The sequence below is a fragment of the Neopsephotus bourkii genome, unplaced genomic scaffold (assembly GCF_033783945.1).
Source record: "Neopsephotus bourkii isolate Nb327-2 ecotype Australia unplaced genomic scaffold, CSIRO-AGI_Nbou_v1 NB_1539, whole genome shotgun sequence".
In the NCBI taxonomy this organism is placed as follows: domain Eukaryota; kingdom Metazoa; phylum Chordata; class Aves; order Psittaciformes; family Psittacidae; genus Neopsephotus; species Neopsephotus bourkii.
Window position 1 is genome coordinate 91,216 of NW_026902015.1, and position 27,881 is coordinate 119,096.

A 27,881-nucleotide genomic window follows, 5' to 3' on the forward strand; every position below is an offset into this window, starting at 1 on the left:
TAAGAGGTGGTGATGTGACACTCATGACTGTACCCTGAAGCTTTAAATGCCCTCTTCAACCCATAAGGGGAGTACCTGGCCTCTGGCACAGTTCGCCTGAACAAGATTTCTTTGGTATCTATTATCCTGATAAACTACTCCTTGGGTTTCTGCACACACTCATCTGTTTTTCACTGGCTCACTCCTTTCACATCACAAACAAGTTGCTTCATTCTCATGTTGCATTACTTTCAGAGGGCTGTGATACAGTGAGGCAGGTCAGTACTTCATGCTGTGGCTCATGAACCTGACCCTATGCTTCACTGATCATGTCACTCATTTTCTGCAGTGCTCCTGTTCAGGGGCTCTGGACTGGGGATTTTGGCTTAGAATCACAAAATCATAGAATGATTTGTGTTGCAAGGGACCTTAAAGCTCATCCAGTTCCAACCCCTGCCATAGGAAGGTACACCTTCCGCTAGAGCAGGTTGCTCCAAGCCCCATTCAGCTTGGCCTTGAACACTGCCAGGGATGGGGCAGCCACAGCTTCTCTGGGCACCCTGTGCCAGTGCCTCAGCACCCTCATGAGGAAGAACTTCTTCCTAGCGTCTAATCTAAATCTCCCTTCTTTCATTTTAAACCCATTATCCCTTGCCCTACACCTCTACATGCCCATGTAAAAAGTCCCTCTCCAATTTTCTTTAGGCCCCCTGTAGGCACTGGAGCTGCTCCAGGCCGAACAAGCCCAGCTCTCTCAGTGCTCCAGTCCTCTGTGTACCTTCATAGCCCTCCTCTGGACTGCAGGTCCATGTCCCTCTTGTGTTGGGAGCCCCAGAGCCAGATGCAGCACTGCCGGGGTGGGGGCTTGTCTCATGAAAGCCAAGTAGAGGGGTATAATCACCTCCCTTGTCCTGCTGGTCACACTGCTGATGGTGCCGGTCAGAATGCAGCGGGCTTTCTGGGCTGCGAGCTCACGCTGCCACTGGGAAAGCTCCTGTTTGAACCAGGACAACTATACAAGACCAAGAGTGCTAACCCTGAAGCTGCACACTGGCAGCCAGGGCTGTTGCTCCCAGCAGATTCTAATCACAGGCCACTGACCCCCTGCACCTATGACCATGGGTGAAGTGAGCTAGGTTTGAGAGGATGTCCCAAAAATTTCCTTTATAATTGCATCACAGAACATGTCAGTCAATTGTAACTAAAGAGAAGAAGTTGCCTGTGTTATTTGACAGGAAGCAGCCATGCAAACCCAGCTTTCCATCGCCTTGGGGAGCTGATAGGCACAACCGAGCCCTCCACCTCAGCCCCTGGCAGGCCACACCGGGCAGCCCCACACAGAGACCTCCAGCTGGATGCCCTGCGTGCAGCCACCTCACGCGGCACATTCAGCCCGCCGAGATGATGAGGCAGACCCGGTGCAGGGAGGCAGAAACCGCCCCGGGGTCTCGCAGCTGGACAGCGACAGCGCTCCGACCCTTGGCCTGGGCCGTGTGCTGCGGCGGCGTTCCGGAGCGGCAACATGGCGGCCACGCCTCGACCACTGCCCCGGGCGCAGCCACCGCGCCCTCCCGTGCGGCCTGAGCACAGGCGGGGCTTGCACGGCTCCCGCCTCACCGCGCCGGCCGAAGACCTCTCCGGTGCGCGGGTCCACCGGGCTACAGCCAGAGCTTCGCCCCCGGCACTTCTCCTTGGGGCGCGGCTCGGTCAGACTGGGCACACCCCGCGGGCGGAGCTCGCCCCATCCTCGGGGCCCGGCGGCGGGGATCGACGGGAGAGCTGTGAGTACGGACCGGGCCCGGCGGTGCGGTGTAGGCCAGCGGGGCTTCGGTCTACTGTGTACCCCGGCCGCACCCGAGCAGATGGGTACTCGGGAGGAGCCGCCGCGGCAGCCTCGCTGCGTGCCGGATCTCTGCTCTTCTTCCCCGCCAGCTCCTGCGTGCCCTCTGGCAGAACGAGGCGGAATGGCCGCAGTTCATGCGTGGGGGGTTTGTGTGGGGTTTAAGCATTAAAGGAGTGATGAGGGGCCCCTCGCTCAGCTACCTCAGCGCAGGCCGGGACGAGGTGGTCAGTGCTTTGCTCATGAGGGACAAGGACAGCTTTGGGCTGAGCCCAAGTTGTGCAGCTCCCACCACAGGCCTCGCACCTCCACCTCGCAGGAGGCACCCGGGGAAGGCTGCGGTGTCGCCCTTGGGTGCCATGAGCTGCTGTGGTTCTGTGCAGCGTCGAGCCTCTGGAGGCACATGCTGTGAAGCCATCAAGACACAAAAGAGGGCTGCCTACAGCACTAAAGTGTACTGGTTTGTAAGGCATGCACTCAAGGACTGAAATTTCTTGTGTGAACATCACTTTGTGTATTGGCTTTTGTGGCTGTTTTTTAATTTACAATCCGTAGAAAGAGGAGGCGAAAATAACCATGAGTTTTTGTAATAAAACACATGTCCTGCTTGTCATCACTTCCATGCTTTAGTTGCCTTTTGATGTAAACTCTGAGTTCACTGGGATTCAAAGGCTGTCACTGTTGCTGCGCAGGGGAGTTAACCCCCAGCAGCTCTCCTGGCACTGTAGCTCCTCTGAGGTCACCTTTGGCTTTAAGGGGCTGTGTTTACTTACTACTAGGATTGGCAAGGTATGTGTTGGCATTTGGTAGCCTAGTTGTCACTTTCTTCCCAAATTCCCTGTGTACGATGCCTGGTGTGCTGGGTAGTGTTAAGTTAAGGGGGGGGGGAAGCTTTACTGTGTTTTTTTAAAGGTCAGTGTATGTATATACAGAATGTAAGAAAAGTCAGGCAACTGTTGAGAACTTGCTTTTGTGCTGACAAAGGTAAACACTGATTATTCATAAAATGTTTCTTTGGCTCTCATGTCTCACTATATTGAGTTAGGGAGCTCTGATAAAGGAAAGAAAAGGGATATTATTTGTTTATAAGTAGACAATGAAGATGCTGTAAATATCTTCACTTGATCTCATTGCTTTCATTGACTACTCTCCCTGTATCCCAGGTCCAGGCTAATTAATTCCTTGGTAGCAAGGAAGGTGCTCCTCCTTCCTTTTCTGCTTTCATGCCTAGCTGTAAATCTGCAAGAGTAAAATCGCTCTGACAGGCTCTTTCTACCAGCTTTGATACCTTCCTTTTAATTTTACTAGGCCAAGCACAGCTCTAGCAAAATTTCCAGAGGAAGAAGCACCAAAGGCAGAGTTTTCTTGATGCTGTGTCCATAACTGCTCCGTGTCTGTTCAGTCAGGACTCCTTACATCCTGGTAGCTGTATTAAAACTCTCTGATGTCAGCTCATGCACATTCAGTTGCCCTCCATCCTTGAGTTGTGAACTAGTGAAACAAAGTGTTTGGGTGCATTTTAGAGTTTGTGTTAAAGGCACTGTATCCAAGGAGACACAAACAGGAATTTGGATAGAATATTCTTGCTTTGCAGGTACAGCTGCACCAGCAATTATGCTCCCTGCAAAGACATTCCCAGTACAGCAAAGTGTGGGAGACACCAGCACTATTATTGTGAGGCAGAAGACAGTCCCATCTCTCCTGCCTGGTGAGTCTCAGCAGTCCTCATAAGCACTCTGGTGTTTCCAGGGTCTCCTTTTTGCTAATCAGAAGCACAGTGACTGGGAGTGAAGACAAACCAGCATGAAACAGAGGTTTGTGGGATGGTGTTAATGGTTCTTCTCATGAGATTTAGCGAGTATGTAACTCACAGGAACTGGTTTTTGCAATCTGTCTTATCATAAACTCAGAAATTGGTGGGCTTTTTTCTTTCCAGAGGCAATGCCTATGTGAATCGGGTATCTAGGAGTGGGATCAGAATGAATGAACCGTCATGTAAAGAACAGAAATGTTAGAAGAAGGTTCTGCTAGGGAAGAGCAGCTAATGCAGGCCATGAGAATTTTCTTAATGGTCCCTTCCATTACACATCGGTCATCTGGCTGGTGGTAAAATATTGTTTCACGCAAAATAAGTCCCAGGGAAAAAGAAAACTAGTTTCGGGGTCTGGTGGGGGATTGGTTTGTTTGTGTGGGGTTTTTTTTCTGCTGCAGTGGAGCTGCACTGCTTATTCTGTTAAAGTGTTCTCACTGAGGTTAGTGCCAGGGAAATTCAGGAGGATTAATTTAAGAATGAAAAAAAAAATCAATCTCAATTCAGAGTTTAGGAAAAGGTCAAAGAGAAGACTGCTGGGAATTTCTTTTCCACAAGAAAGCCAGTGGGAATATTCTCAGTACATATAGCTGAGCCTGTGCTGCATGTTTGTGGCAGCCACAATTACAGTGGAAGTCCCAGAAGACTCTTCAGTGAAATGTTATTTGGCTTTGACATTGTTGAAAACCTTTCCATGCAGGTGTCGTTGGGAAATATCCTTTACTTGCTTATATAGAGAACTAAGTGTAGGCCACAGGGGTTTCATGAGGAGGTAGATACCTCAACATGAATTGGTAAATACTGTGTGCAGTGCTACCTGAAATGGGATTTGGGAAAAGCTAATGGAAAGTAAATTTCCATCTGCAGAAAGGCTTTTCTTTTTTCTCTGTCCTCCAACTGATACTGCAACATGGAGCCTGTGGACCAGCCACTAACAGTCTTTATTCAGTGTTCCATTTTCTCTCAATAATCCTGAAATACCAGGTTTTGCTCGAAGTCTGTTCTAATTATTCTGGCTTGTGTTTGTAAATGACAAATCTAACATTTCTGTGAAGCAGGTAATTAATTACAAATGTGTGGATACCCAGCTGAGACATCTTGTGATCTTAGTTAAACTTTCTAGTCAGTGTCAGATGGGGGATTCAAAGAAATGCTGCCAACTTTAAAAGAAAATATTTAATTATGGAAATATGATTACCTCAAATAACACAGAGTTGAAATTAAAAAAAAAATTAGGTTTTTTCAAAAAAGATCAAAAATTATATTATTAGAATTGTGTTTAGCACTTGTGAATAGTCATTTTTACCATTTCTCCTGTTTGTTTAGCCAGTGTCCCATATTGAAAAGCTTCCTTGTAGATACAGCAAAATGCATTGCTTAGGATAAAGAAACCCTTACACAACAAGAGGTGCAATCATTTCTTAATTCAAGGCATTTAAAAGCTAGAATGAGATAATGTATGTAGCAGTTTAGCAGACACAAATAACAGTTGCAAGTACCATATGTTCAATTTAGCTGTAGTTATGCTAATGGAAAGCAGAAAATTGGGAAACACCGAATGTAGAAAGGTTCAGAAAGAACAAAATTAATTGGGACTTTTCAGAGGCAGAGTTCAGAAACAAAACTTGGGGACAAAGATGCCAGCACAAATATTTGTTGCTTTTTACAGAGAATTGTTATTATCCCTCCATGTGTTTACTTGCTATTAAAAGGATCAAGATAATTTGTGTGAGTAATAACCCCCAGTTACCATATACAGAGTAAGATAACTTTATGTTAGGTAATAAAAGAAGGATTGTATGGGGAGGCAGAAATCCTCTGCCACTGGCCTGGTGCTCTCCTCATCCCAGCCAGTCTCTGCGGGGTGCTCATTAGCAGATGTGTTTTCTTGGGATTTCAGGTAACCTGTGTAAGTTTTTTTTTCTCCCCAGCTGATGAATTAATTACCTGTAAGTGTTCCTTGAAGGAACTTTTCAGGTGTACAATGGAATATTTGTGTTCTCACCCATTTGTTTTTTTTCCTTTGTTGTCTGCATGACCATAAATTTAATGCATTATTATTGTAATGTTTAAGCCTCACATTTTGTGTCTGCAGTGCATTATTCTTTGCTTATTCGCTGTTGCTGATTTCAAATTTTAATTACAATTCTTTCATCTGTTCCTATGAAAACCTTTTTACTTTGGGATAAGTGGTTTGAACTGTTATGATCCCCAGTTCTAAGTGGAGAAGATGGGGTGAAAACATTAGCTGTTCCTGTATTATTATTTATACTATGAAGAAAATCTTAAAGTGACAATATGCATATTTATACCTTCCAGCTGCAGTTATTGAAAAGCAGATGTATTCTTTCAGGCTTCAATTGATTCCCCAAGATGTTTGCAAAAGCAACAAAGAATTTTGTGAGAGAAACTGACAGTGGAGGTGACTTAATCCCTGTCTCCCACTTGAATGCCTCAGACAAGCTGCAACTTATGAGCTTAGTCACGAAGAGAAAGAAGTTCTGGTGCTGGCAGAAGCCTAAGTATCATTTCTTGACAGTCACCCTGAGTGATGTGCTTACTGAAGACAAACCGATCAAACCAGGTAAAGCCATACATGGGCAGGAGTACTACTGCAGATAAAAAGAATGCAAAGCCTGATCTTTTTTGTTGTTATTCTCAATCGTGTTACTAGGGGGCTCCTTTCAGAGGAATGCTCTGAACTATTCTCTGTCCATGTAAATGAGATGACTGGATCTTTTATCACTTGATTAGTCATTTAACTAAACCCAATAATAATAACTGTTAAGAAAAGATAGGTAATGTTTTGCCTAGATAGACTACTGAAATTATGTGCCAAAGGTTGTAAAGCCGTGCAGTCATACTGTTTAACAACAGTGCTATCTGTAGACACAGGAACTAGAATACTGCTGGGGGATTTTAGTCTGTGATGATAGTGTGAAATTATACTGTGCTCCTGATCAAAAAGCACTGGATAAACAGCATCTTGGTGGTGACACTAGCACAGGGAATGTTTGTACAGGCAAGGCAAATCAAGTTTTATCTCTGCTTCCTTTCTTCTTGTGCATACTCTTAACTGTTGACCCTTGTACTTCATTCTTCATCCAGCTGCAGTGGTCCTAACCAGGTTTTAGGATTAACAGTCTGGAATCCCATACTTCTAGGTGTGGCACAATTCCACACAAGAAAATAGATAAGTCCCTAAATTGAGATGTTCATTGCAGCTGGCTTGGAAGATTAGCTGGTGCTGAGTCAGTTATAGGTGCCTAAGACTCAGAGTTGTTTTAAGCCAGTTGGATGCTTCTGTTGGTTTTCAGTGAGCTTTGGACAGCCCTGTAATGAGATATGTCAAGATAATGGTAAGATATTAAGCCTGCTATACAAGCAGCTCTGCTTTGCAGTTTTTCTTTGTAGCTGAAATAAGTTTCAGTTATTCTTTATGATTTTTCTATAGTGTCTGAAGTTAGCATTTCAATCACCTTATGTTTTCCTAAAATGGCAAAATATAAAAAGTAGCAGAGTGAAGATGATGAAAACGTAGAGGAAGCAGGAGTTGCAGAGCTGTAAATTTCATTATTTACCTGCTCAGTACTGTTTGCCTTCGCTAACTTGTCATATTTTCTGTAAGTTGCTGTTTTTCCAATCAATTCAAGACCATTTCAGCACTTCTCTTCACAAGCAGAAATCACTTTTATTGCTTTCCTAGTAATCGTGGAGTCTGACTTTGCAAAATATATGGGGAAGTTTGAAGATTCTGTTCAAGGAAGCATTGAAACTTCATTTGGAAAGATCAGCCTGGAAGCTGGAGGAAAGGGCTATGTGGAAAACCAGTCCTCATTTGGAAACCTAAGGAAGCAGGAGATTGACTTGCAGCAGCTTATGAAAGACGTCAAGGACAGGTATGTTTTTAATATAGGTGCTGTAATGGCTCGGAAGGATTACTGAGCTGAAAAGGCTTGGGCTAGCTGTGATCACCAAACAATTGATTCTGCAGCGTTGCCATAGCTTGAGAATTATTTTTAATGTAACCTCTCATTTTTAGGTGATAAATCATACATACAAAAATGAACATTTCCAGACTTGGAAAGCTTCGTGGTCAGACCTTTCCCTTTCTTTTTAAAAACATCTCTTTGCAATTTCGTCTTACGTATTTGCATGAATTGCCTTGTGGAACAAAAGCCAAATCCTCACTTTGTTGGGGGACTGTACTGAGGTAACAATCTAGGAAAAAATTGATTGGTTTCTCTATGCTAGTGGTGCAAATGCTATGGAAACTGAATTCAGTGCTACTTATGTTGTTCTAGCAGGTTTTATAATTGTGTATGTGTGTGTGAGCCACTGTACTAGACAAGTTGATTATTTGAAGTTGAGGGAATAGCAAAGGTGAGCCAGCATGGTCCACCCATGTTCTACTAGTTGAACAAAATGTAGTTTATAGATCTACATAAGAATTAGAATGAAGAACCACCCACTGTAGGATAATATCAAGTTCAAGACCATCTACAGAACCTGAAGGTGCACAAGTTCATCGTGCAGAAGGCCTGATGAGGTGTGTCCATGGGTCCTGAGGGAGTGGTGAATGTAGTTGCTAAGCAATTATCCATAATATCTGAGAAGTCATGGCAGTCTGGTGAATTTCCTACTGACTGGAAAAAGGGAAATATAGCCCCCATTTTTAAAAAGGGAGGAAAGGAAGACCCAGGGAACTACAGGCATGTCAGTCTCACCTTGGTGCCTGGCAAGATCATGGAGTAAATCATCCTGTAAACTGTGCTAAGGCACATGGGAAATGACAAGGTGATTTGTGACAGCCAGCTCATGGCTTCTTCACCAAGGCAAATCATGCCTGACAGATTTGGTGGCCTTCTATAACATGGTGACAGTTTTGGTGGTTAAGGGAAGAGTGACTGACATCATCTACCTGAACTTGTGCAAAGCAAAGTTTGACACTGTCCTGCATGGCGTCCTTGTCTCTAGATTGAGGAGGCATTGATTTGGTGAATGGACCACTGGGGGGATAAGGAATTGGCTGGATGAACACAGTCAAAGAGTTGTGGTCAATGGCTCAGTATCCAAGTGGAGATGATGATGAGTGGTGTTCCTCAGGGTTGAGACCGATCCTGTTCAACATCTTTTGTCGGTGACATGGACAGTGGGATTGATGCACCCTCAGCAAGTTTGCTGTCGATACCAAGCTGTGTGGTTCAGTTGACACGCTGGAGGGAAGGGATGTCATCCAGAGGGACCTTGACAGGATCAAGAGGTCCTGCCAGTGCAAACCTCATGAAGTTCAACAAGGGCAAGTACAAAGTCCTAGGTCAGGGTAGTCCCAAGCACAGATACAGACTGGGCAGAGAGCAACCCTGAGGAGAAAGACTTGGGGATTTTGGTTGATGAGAAACTGAACATGAGCCAGCAGTGCACACTTGCAGCCTAGAAAGCCAACCGTATCCTGGGCATCATCAAAAGGAGTGTGACCAGCAGGTCAAGGGATGTGATTCACCCTCTCTGCTCTCTTGAGACCCCAGTTGTAGTCCTGTGTCCAGCTTTCCAGCACAAGAGGGACGTGAACCTGCATGAGCAAGACCATAGGAGGCCACGAAAATGATCAGAGAGCTGGAAAACCTCTGTGGAGACAGAATAAGAAAGCTGGGGTTATTCAGCCTGGAGAAGACTCCAGGGGGACCTTATATCAGCTTCCAGTACCTAAAGAGGGCCTACAAGAAAAATTGGAGAGGGACTTTTTACAGGGGCATGTAGATACAGGACAAGGAGAATGGCTTTGAACTGAAAGAGAAATTTAGATTAGATGTTAAGAAGAAATTCTTTGCTGTGAGGGTGGTGAGGTGCTGGCACAGGGTGCCCAGAGAAGCTGTGGCTGCCCCATCCCTGGCAGTGTTCAGGGTCAGGTTGGACGGGGCTTTGAGCAACCTGATCTAGTGGAAGGTGTCCCTGCCCATGGCAGGGGCCTGGAACTGGATGAGTTTTGAGGTCTCTTCCAACCCAAACCATTCTATGATTCTATGATCTATTGCTCATTGTTATACAGTAATACAGCTACAGTAGTAGCTGAGGGGAACTATAGTATTAAATTTACAAGGTACGCAACACTTCCTGTCTGACTCTGAAATCATATTTATTTAATCTTGCAATAAGACAGTCATGGACCAAAACCTACTTGGCAATCAGACGACAAGTCAGGGATCTACTCTGTATTGCAGGTCTTGGCTTGTGGGAGATGAGAGTGGTTGGTTTGTTACAGCATTGTACCTTAGATCTGTAGCAGGTGCTGTAATGCATTTTAATAGCCTTTGCTGATGCTTTGAAGATAAAGTTGATAGGTTTTTGTTATCAGTGCAAAAGTTGTTAGGAGCATTGTAAATTTGCTTTAGATACACTGATGTTCTAGAAAGAATCCATTTTCACGGGAACAAGTGGCTGCTGTTCTTTGTATCATGAGCATTCACGAGTCAACAGACTTATTCTAATAAGACACCCTGCTATCTCTGCACTAAATGCTTTATTAAAAGCAGAAAATATTGGGCTGAATGTGCATACCAGGTGTTTAAAATTAGGATGTATCTAGTACCAGAAAAATAGTGTCAGGATTTAGGTAGAGCCCTATAGAAGAACAAATCAGAATAACTTTGATTTAGATCAGTAAGCTTTTATTTAGCTTCCTGCAGTGAGTTACCTTTCTGTTCAAACAAATAATCCTCCCATAGCAAATCAGATTTACTTCATCACATCTTGGGATTATAACCCTGCATGTAACTACATACTTAGAAATATAGTGTCTTTTTGTGTGTGTGTAAAATCAGTAGCCCTGCACCAATCTGAATACAGCAGTAGATGAGGTTAATCTGTGTGCCTCCTAGCTACAAGGAGCTAGTTCTTAGTTCATAGAAAAGATGCTCATAGCTTATTAAAGCTTATTATGCAAAGTGCATAATTGATACCCAGTCAGTCTGGCTTCTGCCAGGTCACTGGAAATGATGAGGATAGCAGAATGTAAATTTCTTCAGCATAATGTTGGAGCTCACTGGAAATCATGTTAATGCCTTACAAATGAAATCCCAGGTACTCATTCATAAATATTCTGTGATTTATGGTGGATTCTGTCCAAACTTCTGGTTTTTGTCTTGTTCATGGAGCATTGTGTGGAATACAGGAATTCAGCATTCTGGAGTGCTGGCGCCTACAGATTAGTGATTTTTGGATGCAAGGCATCCAAAGATAGATGCTTGCCCATCAGTACTTGTGAGAGGAGAGTCAAGTAGGTATTTTTGTTGTCATCGAATGACAAACATTCCTTATGCTTGTTTGATCAGTTACTGTTCTGTTGATTATTCCTACACATACAGTGTAATCAAGTTGCATTTCCAATGTTGTTCTTGTATTAGGCTGTTTAAATGGAAGTTGCAGATAAGTAGCAGAAAATTCTAAAACAATGCAGCTGTGCCTTCTAAACTAAGTTGTGAGTGTTCAAGGTTCAGCAAGCTGCAAGTCCTCAGTGGCAGCAAATCGGGCTCCTGTCACTTCTTAGGTGAACCTTCTGAAGGAGAGTCCTACTGATCATTTAATTAGATTCCAATGCCGCATTGCCTCCTGTTCTGAAAAGGAATAACAGCTGAAGGGTGCAGGATGAAATCCTGCCTGCTTTGCAGAAGCAGTGACATTGTAAATGCAGACCACACTTGTTAACATAATACACAATTTAAAAATCAAGTTAAATAGTACTTTTAGTTATATAAACTCAGCATATTTTATTTTACATTATTGTTTTTCATACTACAGTGTGGTTGCTAAATCACAGAGTACTGTAGCATACTGATCTCAGGTCAGAGTTGTGTGCCTTTGACTTGGTGAGATTGCTCTCAATTTAAGAGTGCATTCCATCTTCTTTTTTAAGGCTTTCATCATTCCCTGCCATAAAATTCTCATAGAGAAGCTGATAATGTACGGGCTGGATGAGCAGACAGCTGGATTGAAAACTGGCTGAATGGCTGGGCCCAGAGCATGTAGAGCAGTACTACAGTCTAATTGGAGGCCAGTGACTAATGGTGTACTCCAGGAGACAATACGGGGTCCAGTCTTGTCTTCATTAGTCATCTGGGTGATGGGATTGATGAGTGTACCCTCAGCAAGTTAGCTGGTGGCAAAAAACTGGGAGTCCTTTGTGAACAGTCCAGTCAGAAATTCTGCATCTGCAAGACCCTCAGTCTCTGCTGTAGAGTTTAGAGCAGGCTTCTGCTCTCTCTTCTAACTGTGAGAACCTGCTCTGTTGCCAGATGTTGTCTGTTTTCTCTTGCCTTCCATGGTGTTTCTGCCTTTCTTCCTACATTTCTTCTTCCAGACTGCAGCAAATTGCATTTGTGCCTCTATTTTCCACTGCTTTCCTCATGGTAGAAGAAAAAGGTTGAATGAAAGTGAAGAAAGCCTTTGCGTTATAGGAGAGGAAGTATTCAATCCGATTACATGTGGAGAGACTGTGGTCAAAACTCAGATTCTTTTCTGTTCATATTTGACCTGCAGAGCTTCCAGTACAATAAATCACTGACATCAGGAAGGTTATTTAAGCAGAACAAACAATAAAAAACCATAATCTTTATCTTTTAAACGATCTATATTTACACAGGCTCATACTCTGTTGATAATGGGACTTAGCAAGCAAACATCTCATTGTATTTTATATAATAACTTCTTATGTAGTAACTTTTGAGTGCTTCAGCTCAACTTTTCAAGGCTGGAAGGAGTGTGGTGATGTAGTACAGGTCATGCGAGATCTGTGAGGGCTTCTGTACAATAGATGGTGAAAGATGATGAGAGTGATGATTGTAGAACAGAAATAAAAGCTCTGAAATGTGACCTGTGAAATAAAAAGCATGCCATGCAATTTGTGTGCCTGCATGCGTGTATTCTCAGGGATTTAACTGAGCCACCCCTTGTTATTCAGGTATGTTCTTGATATTCAGGGTGTAATGCTGGCAAATGAGTTCAGCTCTTGCAAAAATACACGTGCAGATGCAGTGGCCATTACCCTGCAATAACTTAAGCCCTGCTCAGATTGTCAAACTTTAACCCTGTTTCATTTTGCTCTTGATGACTATTTTCAGTGATGATTTAGATAAGCTGGGTATTTGTTTACCTCATGTTGTCTCTTGTTTGAGTTGCTGAGAATAGCAGAATGGTTTACCTTCCACAGGCTGTGCTGCAGTAGTAACTTATGATGTGCCCACACACAGTCCTGGAGTCCAAGGGGTTTTACGATAGAAAGTTCAGTGCCAGGAAACTAGAGGAGAGCATTTAAGTGTGCTGTCCTAAAATAAAAGGTATCTGTAGCTGTGGTAGGGTTTTAAAGCTCTGAATCTGGTACTCACTAAACCGAGTGGGAAGAGGAGAGCATTTCTGTGGGCTTTACAGTTAGATGTATCCCACTGAAGTAATTTGAATGTTGATGCTGAGGCAGTGGCTGTGTCTCTGACACACAATGCAGCTCTGAGTAGAGGACTCCAAAGTTACCTGTGAGACATAGTGCCTGTGGGAGTGCTGCATCAGGGACAGAAGCAGGTAGCTCTGTACCCTTGTTTTAGTGTCTCTGAGTAGCCTCCAGTGCTGTGGCCGCTTATGCAGCATTGCCTCATTCTGCAGCAGGCTTGTTTTACCTGTCTGTGTCTTCTGACTCCTTCACTCTGCCACTCTGCTGTTAGTTCTGCATCTGAATCTCAAAGTCAGGAGCATGAGGGGGTTTGAGCCAGTCCTACCAGGAACATAATAATCTTAGAATGAGCTAGGTAGGAAAAGACCTTTGGGATTGTGAAGTCCAACCATTACCTCAGGACTGGCAAGTCCACCACTTAATCATGTCACTGAGGGCTTTATCTACACAATTTTTGACCACTTCCAGGGATAGTGATTTCACCAGCTCCCTGGGCAGCCTGTTCCCATACCTGACTACCCTTTCACTGGAGACATTTTCCCTAATATCTGGTCTGAACCTTCCCTGGCTCAGCTTGAGGCCATTTCCTGTTGTCCTACCATTTGTTACTTGGGAGAAGAGACCAGCCACCTTCTCTCTCCACTCTCCTTTCATGTAGTTGTAGAGAGCAATAAGGTCCCTCCCAAGCCTTCTCTTTTCCAGACTAAACACCTCAGTTCCCTGATGTAAGAAAAAGTCTCTTGAATTATTTTGGTACTTCATTTTGATAGATTGAAATCATATTCTATACAATTCTTATGTTAATGCTCCATCACACCCAGCAAATCTCAATTTAATCTGCATTTTTTAACTTTTGATTATTTTGTTTCTTTTGCTGGAACTTTCAGGAATATCTGGTGATTTTGTCTTCCTTTAAAGCAGGAAAAAAATAGATGAAAGCAAATGACAAATTGCTTTTGTGCTTCTTCATTGCATTTCTTCTGTGGTTTCTTAGGTCAAATGTTAAAATTGCAAGTTCTTACTGCATTAGTTTGTATTTTCAAGATGCTTAGCACACCTCTTCAGAATCATAATTACTGTGAAGTGTATGATAGGCTTGATGGTCTGTTATGCTGATAACTAATAGCTCTGGGTTGGCAGACACTTTTAAGAGCAGCGGTGTTTGTGATTGCTCGACATTTCTTCAATTTTTGCTTAATCCAAAGATTCATTGCATTCCAAGCATAAAGCATGGCTCAGCACCAAAAGAGAAAGCATCATATTAATAAGCTCAGGAATGTTTGGGGGGGAGGGGGGTGGTGTTCTGATGGCTGTTGCATCGCTTCAGAGGTATTTTCTTTCCCTTGGTTAAACAATCAACTTTAAGGTTTCCAGACAGTTCATTCCAACTGATTGAACTTTCATATAAGCATTAAGTCTCCAAAGATCAAAAATTGCCTCAGGATATTTTTAATTTAATAAAGACCCAAGCTGACTTCGGACTTATGCAGACTGCATAAATCCAAACCTCTAGAATCCAATAAATCTAAAACTTTTTAATTATGAAGATATCTCTATTTAAACAAGGCCGAGTCAGACATGGCTTCGTCGCTTTTTTGGGGAATTGCCATTTAGCTCCATGCATAAATGCCATTTACAGTAATAGGGAGGAGAAAAGACTGAATAACTTGAGCCAGGGATAGCAATCTTTTAATCTTTCAACTGTCTTGCTCAAGTTACCTGTTCCTAGAAAATCTGACATCTCATCTGAGGACCTCCACTGGGTATTTTGCAAAGTTATACTGTAACTGACACATTTTAGTCAATTAGATAGAGTTAAGAAGTTGCTTTGACTGTGACCAGAAAGCCTATTAACACCCAGAAGCCAAGGTAGTGAATTTTGTCATCTTTGCTTAGAAAATAATCCTTTCTCATTGTTCCTGGGAGTTCATTTTCTTAGATGGAGCAGAAGAACCTAACTTTAAGAAGATCTCCTGCAGCATCTTAACACACACGGAATTATGGTGTGTGGTAGGGATGACAAGTTGGAGGCAAGAGCTAGAGACTTGAGGTCCCTTCAAGAGTTAATTTTTCTTTTGACTGTGACAGTCCCAGTCATTAACTGCAGATTGTGATGCTACACTGGGGAATAACACAGGAGTTTATAGCAGGTGGGCTTGGGTTGTTTTTTTTCCAGTCATCTTTTCCAGTTCCAAAATCCATGACATCTCTTCTGTTTTCTCGTCCAGCCCTCTGAAGTACTTGATCCGTGCTGATCCCACTCAGCCAGCTCAGGGCCTAAGTGAACACTGAAAGAGATGCATGGCAAGGTGTGAGGCTTGGCATTGAGGTAATTAGTCTCTTAGTGTGGTGTTCATCCCTCAAGGAGGAATTCTGGTGACTCAGAATTTGGTGGCAGCGTGTCAGGACACTCCTTTGTCTGCGCAAGGGCCTTCAGATGCCAAATCAGCAGTTCCTAGTGGTGGTCACCCCAAACTGTCCTAGTCCAGGTGAGTCTGGACATCAGCTCTTGGGCGTAAAGGAGCCCATGTCACCTCCCCTGCTGAGGAGCACTTGATGGCATGCCTGTGACAGGTAGAAGGATGTACAAAGACAGGGGTGATGGGACTGACTGGTGACAAGGACATAAATGAGACTCAGTTTGGCCACATGGCTGGGACGTGGTAATAATAAACTGTGAGAAGGAGGGGAGATGAAGGCTGGGAGCCATGAACAGCTGGTGTCATCTGAGGATAAAAGACGAGAAATTACACAAGGTGGGGCTGGTGAGCTGGCTGTGACACAAAGCTGAGACGAATGAGGGGTGAGGAATGGGACTCAGCCTGGTCAGGTGAGAGAGAGAAAACCAAGAACTATTGTAAGGGAAAATAGGGCTTGATTACAGAAAAAGAAACTAACTGGACTGGGAGATTGCTTGCTATTTATTTCCTAACTTGACAAGTAGCTTGACTACAACTTCACTCTTTCTAAGCAGAGCTTTGTGGTGTGTGGATAATACTATTATATTGTGTGCTTATGTAATTACACTATTGTAGGTATTTTCATTATGTGTGTGCATGCATAATGTATCCAGCAGCATGCTAGGCTGCAGGGAGTTCATAATACAGACCATGGGCACAGGTCTTTTGTTTGTGTTCCCCAGTAGCCTTTTTGGTAGAAATAATTCTTTGGACTAAAGACTGCAGGGTGGGAGCCATTGATTTACTGATGCTGTTTGTGCTAACATGAGACTGAAGGGAATGGTTAGCCAGCATCCCCTGCCATGACATTGTTAATGTCAGTGTGAGTTCACTGTACCAGAGGATTCAGTCCAGTGTTTATGAGCCTGCCTGGTTGTTTTCATAGTACACTGGAAGCTTAAACTTACCAGACTTACTGTAGTTCTCCCTTTCGTTTTTTGCTTAAAAAGTAGCCAGGTAGCTGCCATTTTTGCTCAGAGTGAAGAATCAGGAATTCAATAGATGTGTTAGGACTTCCTGTGGAATACAGATATCTACCGCTACCGAATAACAAAAGAGGGCATACTGGTTTTGAGGAGGCTGCTCATACAGAAACCATTGTTATTTTTACAATAAAAGCTTCTTCAAGCAATTAAGCAAATGTTTTGTTCTCAGTTCAGTATTTATGTTGTTAATGGCATCTTTTCTTTTTCAGAACAATAAATCTAAACAGTAGTTTATTGCAACAAGTAATGGAAAGGAAACGTGAAGTGCTGTGCATCTTGAGAGAAAAGATAATAACAACTCAGAAGTGTACGATAACTGAACACATCCAGACAGAAGAAAAAATCAGTGGTGTGGTGGGATGCAGCACAAAAACAGTAAAGGTAAAATTCTGCCAGGAACAGAACATTTGCTGGTTATCTGAGAAGAAATTATGCTTTCTCCAAGTAGACTTCGGAGTATTTTTCATGCTTCCATAATATCTTGAACTCACTGCACTGCTTATTTGTGATACTTCAGAAAAGTAACATGTTTTCCCATTGCAGTGGCAAAAGATGAGCCTGGAATGTGGTTTCCATCAATACCGTCAAATTGTGATTCAGTTTCTATGTAGATTCCTGACTATAGCAGAACGTGAACCAAACGTACAACAGTTCAGTGAAAGCTGAAGAGTAAAAAGCAGTGCTGAAGCAAATTTATTTGCTAACCCAAGTAATCATTCATCAAAAATGTTTGCTGTGTCTACTGAGTTTTAATATTTATAGAGAAGCTATTTGTTTTTGATCATGGAAGCAGAGATTAACTGGATTAAAAGGGTATCTGAAAAATTGCCTATGAATTGAAAAGGAATTACCAAAGTCAAAAACACACTCATTTATAGTAAGTTTAAGTTGCAGATTAATCACTTCTGTACACAGGGTGTCTCTAGTAGCAGAGATCTGGGAGCTGCAGTTCAACAGTGCAAGTGCCATCTTCCTGGTACCAGCCTCCAGTGGGGCAAAAGGGGCGCCAGGATAAAAGAGGGCAGGGTGGGATGCTGAAGTCCATTTCCTAGTGACAGTGTAGCAAAAACTGCACCTGGAACTCAACTTTGTAATAGGAGAGGGTAGCTAAGAGTTTGAGAGCATTGTGCTTCTTTCCCTGCTTATGTAGCTCCTTTCACAGATGTCAAATGTAACATGTGCTTTGGTTAGACATCATGGAGAGTGGCACACATTCTTCTCTGTATTTTTCCCCCTTTATTAATTCTGTGTTTAAGCTACATAATAACAGAGTAAGATAAACAGTGAATAAATTTGTCCTCTAGGTTTCAGTGAGTGAAAGTGGAAGTATGATGAAAGATTCTAGTGTGATCCTTGAAATTCCTCCTGCAACCACTATTGCCTACAGTGTAATTGAACTGTTTATAAAGCACAGTGGCCAGTTTGGTAAGTATAAAGCTCATTTTCTGGGTACGCAGTTCAACAGAGCTGTCAGTTGGGCAATGATTTCTACATTTCCCTGTGCCTGAAGGTGATGATGTTGTGTGGCCTCCATTGCCTTGACAGATATTTGTGCTGTGAAATGCTGCTTTCTAAGTTAGCAGTGCCTTTTCACCTGTTTGAATAAATCATACACTTGGAATAACTTAGGTTTCAGGGCACCACAGGAGGTCACCATCTAGCTCAAGCCCCAGCTCAAGGTAGAGCCAACTTTTCTTGTATCCTTGTCTATTCAAGTTTTGATTATCTCTAGAGACAGAGATTCCACCACCCCTCTGGGCAGCCTGTTCTCATGTTTGACACCATCATAGTGAACTTTTGTCCCCCCTTAATACTGATGAGACTTTCCCTTGCTTTAATTTGTGTCTGTTGCCTTTTGTCCTATCATCATGCAGCAGTCTGGCTCTGTCTTCTTTTCATGCTTCCATCGGGTAGTTGGAGATAGCAGTAAGGTTCTCCCTTAGCAGTATTTTCTCCAGGCTGGACGAATCCTGTCTGTCAGCCTCTTTTCACACATGATGGTCTCCAGCACCTTGGTAGCTGTTTGCTGCATTGCTCCAGGATGTGAATGTCTTGTACTTCGGAGTCAAAAACTGAACGCTACACTCTGAATGCAGTCTCCCAAATTGAAACATCACTGTCATCGATCCTCTGGCTATGCTCTTGCCAGCACAGCCCAGTATGTGCAAACTTCAATAGCTGCAAGGGCACACTGCTCAACCTCTTGAATTTGCTGTCCATGTCTTCTTCTGCAGTTTTGCTTCTAGCTGTCTGGCCCTCAGCCCATGCTGTTGCCTTCCCCTGTTGGCAGGGAGAGTGAACTGAATATAAATCAATGGTCAACAAGGAATGCTGAGACGACAGTCGTGCTAAGAAAAGAATTATTCATATGGAATTTAATCTTTTCTATTTTACAGTTTCATATATATTCATATATATTCTCAGAATGGTTACAGAAATGTCCTTGTCGTGTTTTCAGGTCACAGTTTACTTATTTCAGTAAGTAATGAAATTTGCTTACTTACTTATTTCAGTAAGTAATTTTCAGGTGTCAAGTCAAAACAATGTTGAAGCTGGCTTTGGGAGGAGTAGTAACTCTGCTTTGTAGAATTGCTTGGGGTTTTCTTTCATGTCTGTCCTCAGTTGAACTCCCTGACCTAAAGGTTTCAGGGGATGTTATGTAAGAAGGAAGGAAATCAGATGGACTGTGTAAAGCTGGAGGTTGAAAAGGACTGATGTGGAGAGAAACAAGAGATACGTTGAAGAAATACTTGAATTGCAGTTGAGATTTCAATCCAGGATGCACTTTATTTGCATAAGGAATGTAGAAGGTACTCTCCATCATTCTCCTTCAACTGACTTCTGATATTGAGTCTGTAGGTTCCAGAATATAAGTAAATACCATATAACCTGTAAAAAATTCTCTGAAATGTGGAATTGCTCTGACATAGACTGATCACAGAGACAGAGCAGAGGGCATTGACTTCATGGTCATAATAAAAGTGTAATTCAGAGTAATCAGGTGCAGTTAAGGCTGTCTGACTACACAGGTGTGTAGCTGATAACCTGCTTATGTCATTTCTAGATAGAAATCTAGAATCCTTCTTTTTCCTTTTTTCATGTTTTATGTATGTCTTTTAAGCTTCAAAACTGGCCCAGCATTATTTTATGTCAATGAACCTATGGCTTGCCTCTTTTTAATGTACTGTCTTCCCTTGCCTGAGCATCACTGAGAACATGGAGGAACTAACAGCGAAATTAGGGATTTTAAGTAGGGTGGGGCTAAACTTTCAACTTCTTAATGTCTGAGCAGTGATAAGCGTCTGTTTATGGACATAAAAATAGCCTTTGAAGTTGAATCCAGTGACTAATGTAGTCCTTTCACATGAGACTGAAAGAGACCAGTTGCACGTTGTAGCATAACGTGATTCTCTTCTCATATAATTACAGAATAAGGTGCATTAAGGTGGTTTTTTGCTTCCCTTCCTTTGCCACTGACAGCGTGTGGGGTATCCTGTAAGAAAAAGTGGTATATAAAAATTTAAAGCTGATGTGACTGGACATGCCTGGACATTTTTATAAGGAAATGAAAAAGAAATAAAACAAGGTCTAATCCTTTTCTGACCCCTTTACTGTAATTTTTTCTTGTAATCATTCTGTTTGATTTCTACAGCTAATTTACCACTACATGTAAAAGCTGTTCCTGTTACAGGCTTTGCAGTTTTGTGTCTCTAAAGTCTTCCTAGAAGTCCTTTTGTTCTTGCTTTACAAAACAGAAGGTACAGCGGTACCCCCTGATTTGCTTTGTTCTGTTCATTGCTATAAACACGACTTGCTTCCTCTTAAATGACTATAAATTAAACAGCCCTAATCTTTTCAGCTTCTCCAAGCAAAGGAGTCTCCTTGCCTTTGATTGTTTTCATTGACCATCTCTGCTTTTCATCCATTTTTGTTAATGTTTCTGAATAACTAACAAGATCTAAGTGCGCTGCTGGAGGTTGGTCATCGATGGGTATAATAGAATTCAAGAGAGAAGACATCACAGTAGTGTGTGTATTTTTTTGTCTGCGTATTTTCCCTTCTCTTTTTTCTAAGAGTATGACAAAATTAATGAGCTAGAAAATTAATTAACAGCCCTACTAGTACAAAACATTCACATTTTCTTCTGAATCGAGTCCTATCTGAGATTTAACAGGATCTCTATCTTCTGAAACTTTTCATGATGCTGTGTATTGATTTCCCTTACTAGCATCAATCTGCCTTAGGAGGGCAGGTAGTTTATTAGCACTATCTCCTCCCTTCAGGGGTCGTGTGAAAGCCTGGTTATTATCAATGGAAGTAACATGAGTTTGTTCACCATACGGTGCCTTAGCTGTTGTCTGGGGTCTCATTGCTTTGGGAAGTTGTTTCAGTTGTGTTAATTGCTTTCTGCTTCTCTAGTTCACTCCTCTTCTCTGAATGGTTATGCAGGCATAAAGGCCTCTGTCATCTTTCTTTCTCTGTGGTAGAGATTTCTTTGTGTACTCTCCCTTTGAAAACCTTTTTGCTGATGGAGTGCTCTCCGTGCTTTCTCTTCTGCTTTGAATGTCCTTAATTTGGTGAGACAGACTCTTGCAACTGCAGGAAGGTTATATTTAGGGTTTGTGCCTGCTACGTGTGAGCACTGTGCTCGATTAGTTACATTTTTCCCTCCCCTTTGCTGTCAGGTGTTACTCTAAAATTGAGTTTCTCTTGTTAGCCTCACTGCAATTTCCTCAGACCTGCTACAGAGGAACAGGGGAACAGTTACAGGTCTTTCATTTGAGATGATAAAAGGTGACCAACATATGTGTAAGGCTTTGGTTGTACTCTGCAGCTTTGGGGCACAATGTTGGACACCTGAGCACAGAACTCGATATTCCAGATTTCTCAGCATAACTTTCACAAAGGCTTCCTGTGTACCTGAGGAGTCCCTTGGCCTCATCAGGTTGGCATTGGGGTGGAAGGAAACGGGGAGTCCTGCTTGGGTCAGGTAGACCAGGATGCCATGAAGACAAGGCAGGAAGGGTAATCCAGCCAGGTGTGATGTTTTCTTCATGAAGCTCCTGCAAAGTGACAGTATACTTCAGAGTGAACATGCCTGGGGGAAGTCCTTTAAAATCACTGTAAAGCCCCCTATTTTCCACTCATCTGGAGAATTTGAGGGTGGACCTGTAGCTTGGCTGAGAAAGGGGAATCTGTAAGTGCCAGAAGTAGCTCTGTGAGGGACTCTCAGAGTTTGTATAAAACTCAGAAAGTGCTTTCATGTCTCCATCATGAGTGGCCCCTTTAGCCAGCATTACCGCACATCTCTTACTTGGCAGAAACATGAAGAATACCTGAATCTCTTGTATGCAACATTCAGGTTTACAGTGTCAGTGAGAAGTTTTCATGTTACTTGCTGTCTACAGTACCTTAATTCCCATGAGCTGGAGTCACATTTTGGAGCTGCATCACAGAATCTGTCTGTGCACACTATACCAAACAGCAGGGCTGCAGTAATGCTCAGTAATTCACATTCATAGCAGCCACTGGCATTTTTTCCATCTAGAAGAGATGAGCCATGGAGAAATCACGTACAGGAACACTGTAGATAATACAAGCTAGCACCTCACTCATGAATTACTTACACATTTTATTAATTTTATTGTTTCAATTGAATTTCTAATTACAGAATTCTGTCTGCTGGATGAACAGCAAGGAGGTTTTGAAAAAGAAAGCACAGAAGGCTCAACTTGTCCCCATTCAGCGCTATTCAGAGATGCTTTGTTTCTCTATCAGCCAGATGCCGTTGATAACGACGTGTACTCTGGGGCAAAAAAACTCATTCCCAGTGGTGCTTCTTTAAGTGTCTTGAAGCAAGGTATTACCAGAAATGCTTTACATTATTATATCACAGTGAGTTAAGCAACATGATAGGAGGAAATAATCTGGTATAATAGGGGGTAAGAAATTATGTTAGTTCATTTTAATAGCCCTTATTGAGAACTCTTAAGGGAATGCACTGAAAGAATGGAAGGATTTACTGCTGCAGTAAGTATATGCAGTGGACTGTTCCCTAGGAACATCCTGAATCCCTTTGTCATAAATACGATCTTACCAAATCAGGTGTTAATGGCAGTTCTCTTACATTCCAGATGAACTCTGTAAGATCAGTGGTGATTTATGATTTCATTCAGAAAGGGCCACTGAAAATATTCCTTCACCATTTGGAAAATGCTCTCAGTAAAGCTGCTCAGTTAAAGGTTATTTTAAGTCTCAAAAACTACAAAGGCATCTCCCCCCTTCACTTAGCCTCATTGTTTTATGAGATGCTTTATAGAGATCTTTGGTATCAATTACAGCTGATGAAATGAAAATGTGATTTTTAAATGGCAATTGGCAAGCTGGTACAATGGGCCAGGCACAACTTGTTTATTGTAGGCATGGGGGAGGAAAGGGCAAGTTTGTCACCAGAGGACTGACAAAAGGGAAAACAAATCAAGGCCTCAGCACACTTTACTGTTCTTCAGTTCTTGGCAGAGTTCTTACAGCTGGTTTTAATGACGAACATCACTTTTGTTATCTCAGCATTTCACCCTTTGGCTGTTTAGTGGACCATCTGTAACCAAAATAGGTATTTGTTGTCCTGAAATAAACTATGTCGTTCTCTCATGGAGAATGGAAAAGAATAACTGTGTCTGCATGTGTATATAAAAACCAGTTATCTGTGAAAGAATGCACTGTTTGGTTTAGCTTGACATATGCTCGCACCTTGCCCGCTTACAAGGCTTGGAGGTTTCTTTTCATTAATTAACCTGAGCTGTCTCCTGGAAAAAAGCCCTAAAAATATTGTTTCTACTCAAGGTGTTTAAAGTAGGTTTCCTCTTCTGTGCTTTGTACGTACGACTGCATCAGGTACAGCAGATATCTGCCTGAGGCTGGGTTGGTTTTCCTTTTTCCAGTAAAGTAATTTTTGGATACAGAAGGCATCTTTAAAGAGTGCGTGTTTCTTGACCGGAGTGACACGAAGGGAGACTTCTTTGAAACAAGGTTAACGATGCCTGTGTGTCCATGTTTTTAGAATGCAGAAAAACACATCCCAGCCTTCCAGTTGGCATTATGCACTTGAAAACTTATTTTTTTCAGCAAAGCGGTAATTTGATGTCATAAAACATTTTGTTTCAGTGTCATGGTTGAGCTCTGGGGAAAGAAGTGAATTCTTTTGTGCTTCTGTTGTATCCATTGTCATGGATTCGGTATTTCAATCAACAAGAGATTTTTGTCCTGATTTTTGTAATAATGACAGGGTCAGGGGTGAAGAGTTGTAATTCTTTGATGTACCTGATGAAATACAAGGACAGTAACAATTGATTGCAATAGGAACTTTGAGTTCTGTGGGTGGACTTGTACCTTTGACTTTTTAATTCATATTAACCCACAGATTAAGAAGTGAAGAGCAGAACTTTTCATTCTGCCTTATAAATGGACATTTACTGGATATGAACTTTCAAGTGAAAAACTTAATATATGGTTAGTTCAGTTAACATTAAGATACTGAGGTCTAAAATCTTGATCCTTTGTAGCTGTTCTTAGAATTTTCATTGATGCTTCATTGGCTTGGCTGGGAAACAGAATCGGCTGTGTTCCAGCCTTGCCTTATAACTTGTGCTGATGGAAATCAGGATGTCAGGATGTGGTGATAAATGAGCTTATGAAACACACAGCAGAAATGCTAACTGTTTTCACTGGCACCTGTGCAGAAATACTTACTTTTACTTCTTACTGCTTTCTTGGGAAAGATCTGTCATGGCTGAAGGCTCAGTTCCAGCCCTTTGTGAAGCTGCCGGAAGACAAGCGAAGAGCTTTATATAAAACCCTTTGTGAGCTCTTGCTCTGTGAAGAAATGGTGACTGCCCTGGAGGACGTGGTAAGAGAAAGCAGCTTCCGCTTGTTCTCTAAAAGCAGTTTCCAAATGGAGCTGGCATTCTCCTTTGCTGGAACTTTTCTCTTTTGAGGAAGTTTACTTACTCTTTTGCTTCGAGGTAGATGATATCTGCACGGGAGACAAGCCAGACCTGAAGGAGTTAATACCTGCACAACAACGAGACCTCCTGGACTTCTTACAGCTCATCGGGTGCAGGTTGCAGAAGGAGCTGTTGCAGAAGTGCCAGCCTCAGGATGAAGAACTCTTCTCAGCTGCTCACCTTCTCATCAGTGCTATCTCTGGTATGTTGTGGATGAAGAGAAGGGCCATTTTTTAAACATAGTTTCCTTTTAGAAGCTCCCTCTGTGTTAAAGCATTTATGGCTTCTTTTGAGCAGCTGATGAGCTGAGTGGCTGTCATTTGTTCCCTTCTCTTTTTATGAGTTTGGTGTACCATGCTTCGCGTTCTTGGCTGGCACTTAAATTCAGCCCTCAATCACTGACAGATTTTGCTTGTAAAATACACATTCCTCCAGGATTGCTTAACTCTGTTTTCCTCTGAGTGCGGGCACTTCCAGTTTGGCAGCTAATTCCTGTTCCTACAGCATACGGAGCTGTTCCCGCCTAGATGCTGAGAAACACAAATCAGGAGTTGTCTTCTGTGTCACAGCGTGTATTGGTGAGGTGCAAACTCTGCTTAGCAGAAATGCATTTAACGTGAGACACTGCAATTAGAGGGTTGTTTTGCAGCTGCTGGAACAGGAGATTAAACCCAAATGTCAACCAAATGCCATCCTCACAAGCTCATTGGCTCCGCAGTGTTAATTAAAAGCTACCTGCAAAGTCCAGAACAGACTTTCCTGGGTTCTTCTCCTCTCTCATATATAAAGAATTTCCTGACATTAAGATAACGAAGGGAAGTCCAGTGTGGTATTAGTTAGATGTGGTATTGTGCAGCAAAATGTCAGTGTGCATCTATTTATGCACTGAACCCGGGTAGAAAGGCTTAACTCATTTGTGGAGACAGAAAAGAAACAGAAAACAGAAACCTGCTGATGTGGTAACACTTGTCAGATGCTATTAACAGAAGGGGGCGGTTAATTGAGCGTGTTTCATTATCACCTGGCTTTGGACATAATGTCTGCTGCTGAAGTCCAGGCGTTGTTAATGTGGCTGGATCAAGAACCAAAGCTGGTTTATGCCTGTTGCTTCTAGTAGGATTTACAGCCTCTGAGTTGAAGGGCACCACAGGGATCATTTAGTCTGTCTCCCTGCCCCAGCACAGTCTCAGCTGTGTAATTCCTTCTCAGATGTGTTTTTGCTGAAGTCAGCATCTCGTACAGATTTTGAGAGCGGAGGTTCTTGTTTTATTCAAGGCCTAAATAATTCATCCAGCCTGCAGGCTCAGAGTGAAACACTGGGCGATGCTTATGGATGAGACAAGAATGATGGGGAGGAAATCCCCTTTCCTACAAGCTGCCCTTTCTCAAGGGCAGAGATAGTCAGTGTGGGCTTTTACCTACCCATTCCCCATCCCGTTTTATTCTGCAGTCTTGGAAGCTGGCAGGAAAGGGCTGGATCAGCTTCTTCCAAGCATCCAGGCATCCAGCAGGGCAGTTATGACAACTGTCCTCAGCATTGAATCACTTTGTTCTCCAGCATCCATGTCACAAGGTGCTGTTATGTGCAGATGGGCCCCAGAAATGCAGCTCGCCTGTCTTTGCTCAGCAGGAAAACATCTCAGAGCTCACTGTTAAGAAAACCCTTTCCAGCAGCCAGCCTGGTGCAGTGTTCGCTGAAGACAGTCCTCCTCTTATATTGTTTCCTCCACAGAGCTGCCTGATTGCACCCTTGTCCTGCTGCGTGCCTGCTGTGATCTTCAGGTGGTTCCAGCGTTGTGTTATTTGGTGAGTAATCAAACTGTGACTCTGTAGCATGTGGGCCCCAGCAGCAGTAATGACTCTATCCTCTGCTTTTATCATGACTTGTCACCCAGTACCGAAGATGTTAAGCTCCAGTGTGGATTTCGGCTGTAAGCATTGCTTTGGCAAGGTCAGTCTGACAGTGGCAAGCGATGCAGGTTATTTACTGCAGATGGATCCCAAACCTCTGAAACGTTTCTGTATTTGGGAGGTTTCATGGGCTGTGAGCAAAAGAAAATTGTAACTTAAGCTCAACTTTTAATTTACTAATAGTCTCACTAGCCTACTTTAGAGTCTTGGTGACAGTAATCACCTGCCCTTGGAAAACAGTTTTCCATTCATAGCATCAGTGCTTGGGCCATGGCAAATTCTGAAGTTCCTAAATTCTGAGGCCATTCATTGCAACTGCTGAAAGAACAGCACAGGGGTTTTCTTGAGGCTTTTTTAGCTCACTAACACAAATAATAGTAAACACCAGAAAATATGCAAGTGCAAGAGGAGTGCTGCTGTTTGCTCAGAGCAAGAGTGAGAGCTCAGTGTGATCTTCAGTGATTAAGGTGTGTGTGTGGGGGGGAGATGTTTGTGTCTTTAAGGAAATCAAGGCCAGGTTAGACAGGGCTTGGGGCAACCTGGTCCAGTGGAAGGTGTCCGGGCCCATGGCAAGGGGTTGGAACTGGATGAGATTTAAGATCCCTTCCAAATCATCCTGTGATTTCTGGGACATGCAGTGAGAGGCTGAACTGGAGAAACGGCACTGTAGGAGAGATGTTTCTCCTTAAAGGGTGCCATAGAGCTTTGGTTCCGGATGAGTACGTTGTACTTGTCAAGGCTAACACTAAAGGGAATCTTGCCCTTTTCCTGCTGCCTTGTAAGCTCTCCGGTGAGCTGTGTAATGGCAGGAGCGGCCCTGCTTGGAAAACGTTTTTGATGTGTTTGTGTTTTGCTCTCTCTCATGAACACAGCCGAACATCGCTGCAGCTGATGGCACTGTGGCGCTGAGCAGTCCTTTGGTGGCGACTCTCACTGACAGAGGAAGATTTGATGTGGTGCAAAGGCTGTTTACTTCATCAAACATTCAGTTGGAAATGACAGAGTCTTCTGTGAAAGCTGTAACTATGAAAGAACCTAGATTCTTCCCACTGGTTCTTTATGTTGCATTGTATGGATTTTCTGCTTTAGGTGGAAATGTGTAGGAGTTTTGCTGCATTATTGCTCTAGCCTGTTCTTCTGTAGCTCTGCAATGTAGTGTTGGTGTGTTTGAGCTGGGAGTAGAGCCACTGGGTTGAGTGCATAGGGCAGTCCGGGCAGGGGTTATGGTGGCCAGGCTGGGCTCTGCAGGCTTGGGGTGAGCACTCTGCACTGCCTCAGCTTCACTGACACCTGTGACTGCAGTGGGAAATGCAGAAATAAGGGGTGAAGGTGTGGGGGGGGGAATCAGAACAGACAAGCCTGGAATTAGGAATTGAATGTAGCTGTTCTGGTTGTTGTCACATCTGTGGGGCTTTAGAACCTGACTGTTTGCATTTACATGCATGGGAGAAGAC

The 27,881-nt window shown here is 42.9% G+C and overlaps 1 protein-coding gene across 3 annotated transcripts; it reads left to right on the top strand.

Annotated features, from left to right (window-relative positions):
- The first annotated feature begins 1,674 nt into the window (after nucleotides 1–1,674).
- GSDME (gasdermin E) lies at nucleotides 1,675–27,699 on the top strand. 3 transcript variants are annotated; one of them, XM_061370312.1, is made up of 12 exons: nucleotides 1,675–1,760; nucleotides 3,414–3,527; nucleotides 5,410–5,529; nucleotides 5,983–6,213; nucleotides 7,336–7,528; nucleotides 16,723–16,894; nucleotides 17,818–17,938; nucleotides 22,185–22,373; nucleotides 24,292–24,419; nucleotides 24,535–24,718; nucleotides 26,249–26,322; nucleotides 27,300–27,699. In XM_061370312.1, exons 4-12 carry the CDS (start codon nucleotides 6,003–6,005, stop codon nucleotides 27,528–27,530), a joined length of 1,503 nt encoding a protein of 500 aa, XP_061226296.1. In that variant the 5' UTR covers nucleotides 1,675–1,760; nucleotides 3,414–3,527; nucleotides 5,410–5,529; nucleotides 5,983–6,002; the 3' UTR covers nucleotides 27,531–27,699. The 3 variants fall into 3 exon arrangements, with proteins under 3 accessions (XP_061226296.1, XP_061226298.1, XP_061226297.1); XM_061370313.1 differs by having other exon boundaries at nucleotides 1,746–1,764; XM_061370314.1 differs by lacking the exon at nucleotides 5,410–5,529.
- The last annotated feature ends 182 nt before the right edge of the window (nucleotides 27,700–27,881 follow it).

Bases quoted from the DNA above. Each gene is read 5' to 3' on its own strand.
- GSDME (XM_061370312.1), top strand. From the start codon at position 6,003: ATGTTTGCAAAAGCAACAAAGAATTTTGTGAGAGAAACTGACAGTGGA. The intron at 24,719-26,248 runs GTATGTTGTGGA...TTTCCTCCACAG, and splicing joins TCTCATCAGTGCTATCTCTG to AGCTGCCTGATTGCACCCTT. The intron at 26,323-27,299 runs GTGAGTAATCAA...TCATGAACACAG, and splicing joins TTCCAGCGTTGTGTTATTTG to CCGAACATCGCTGCAGCTGA.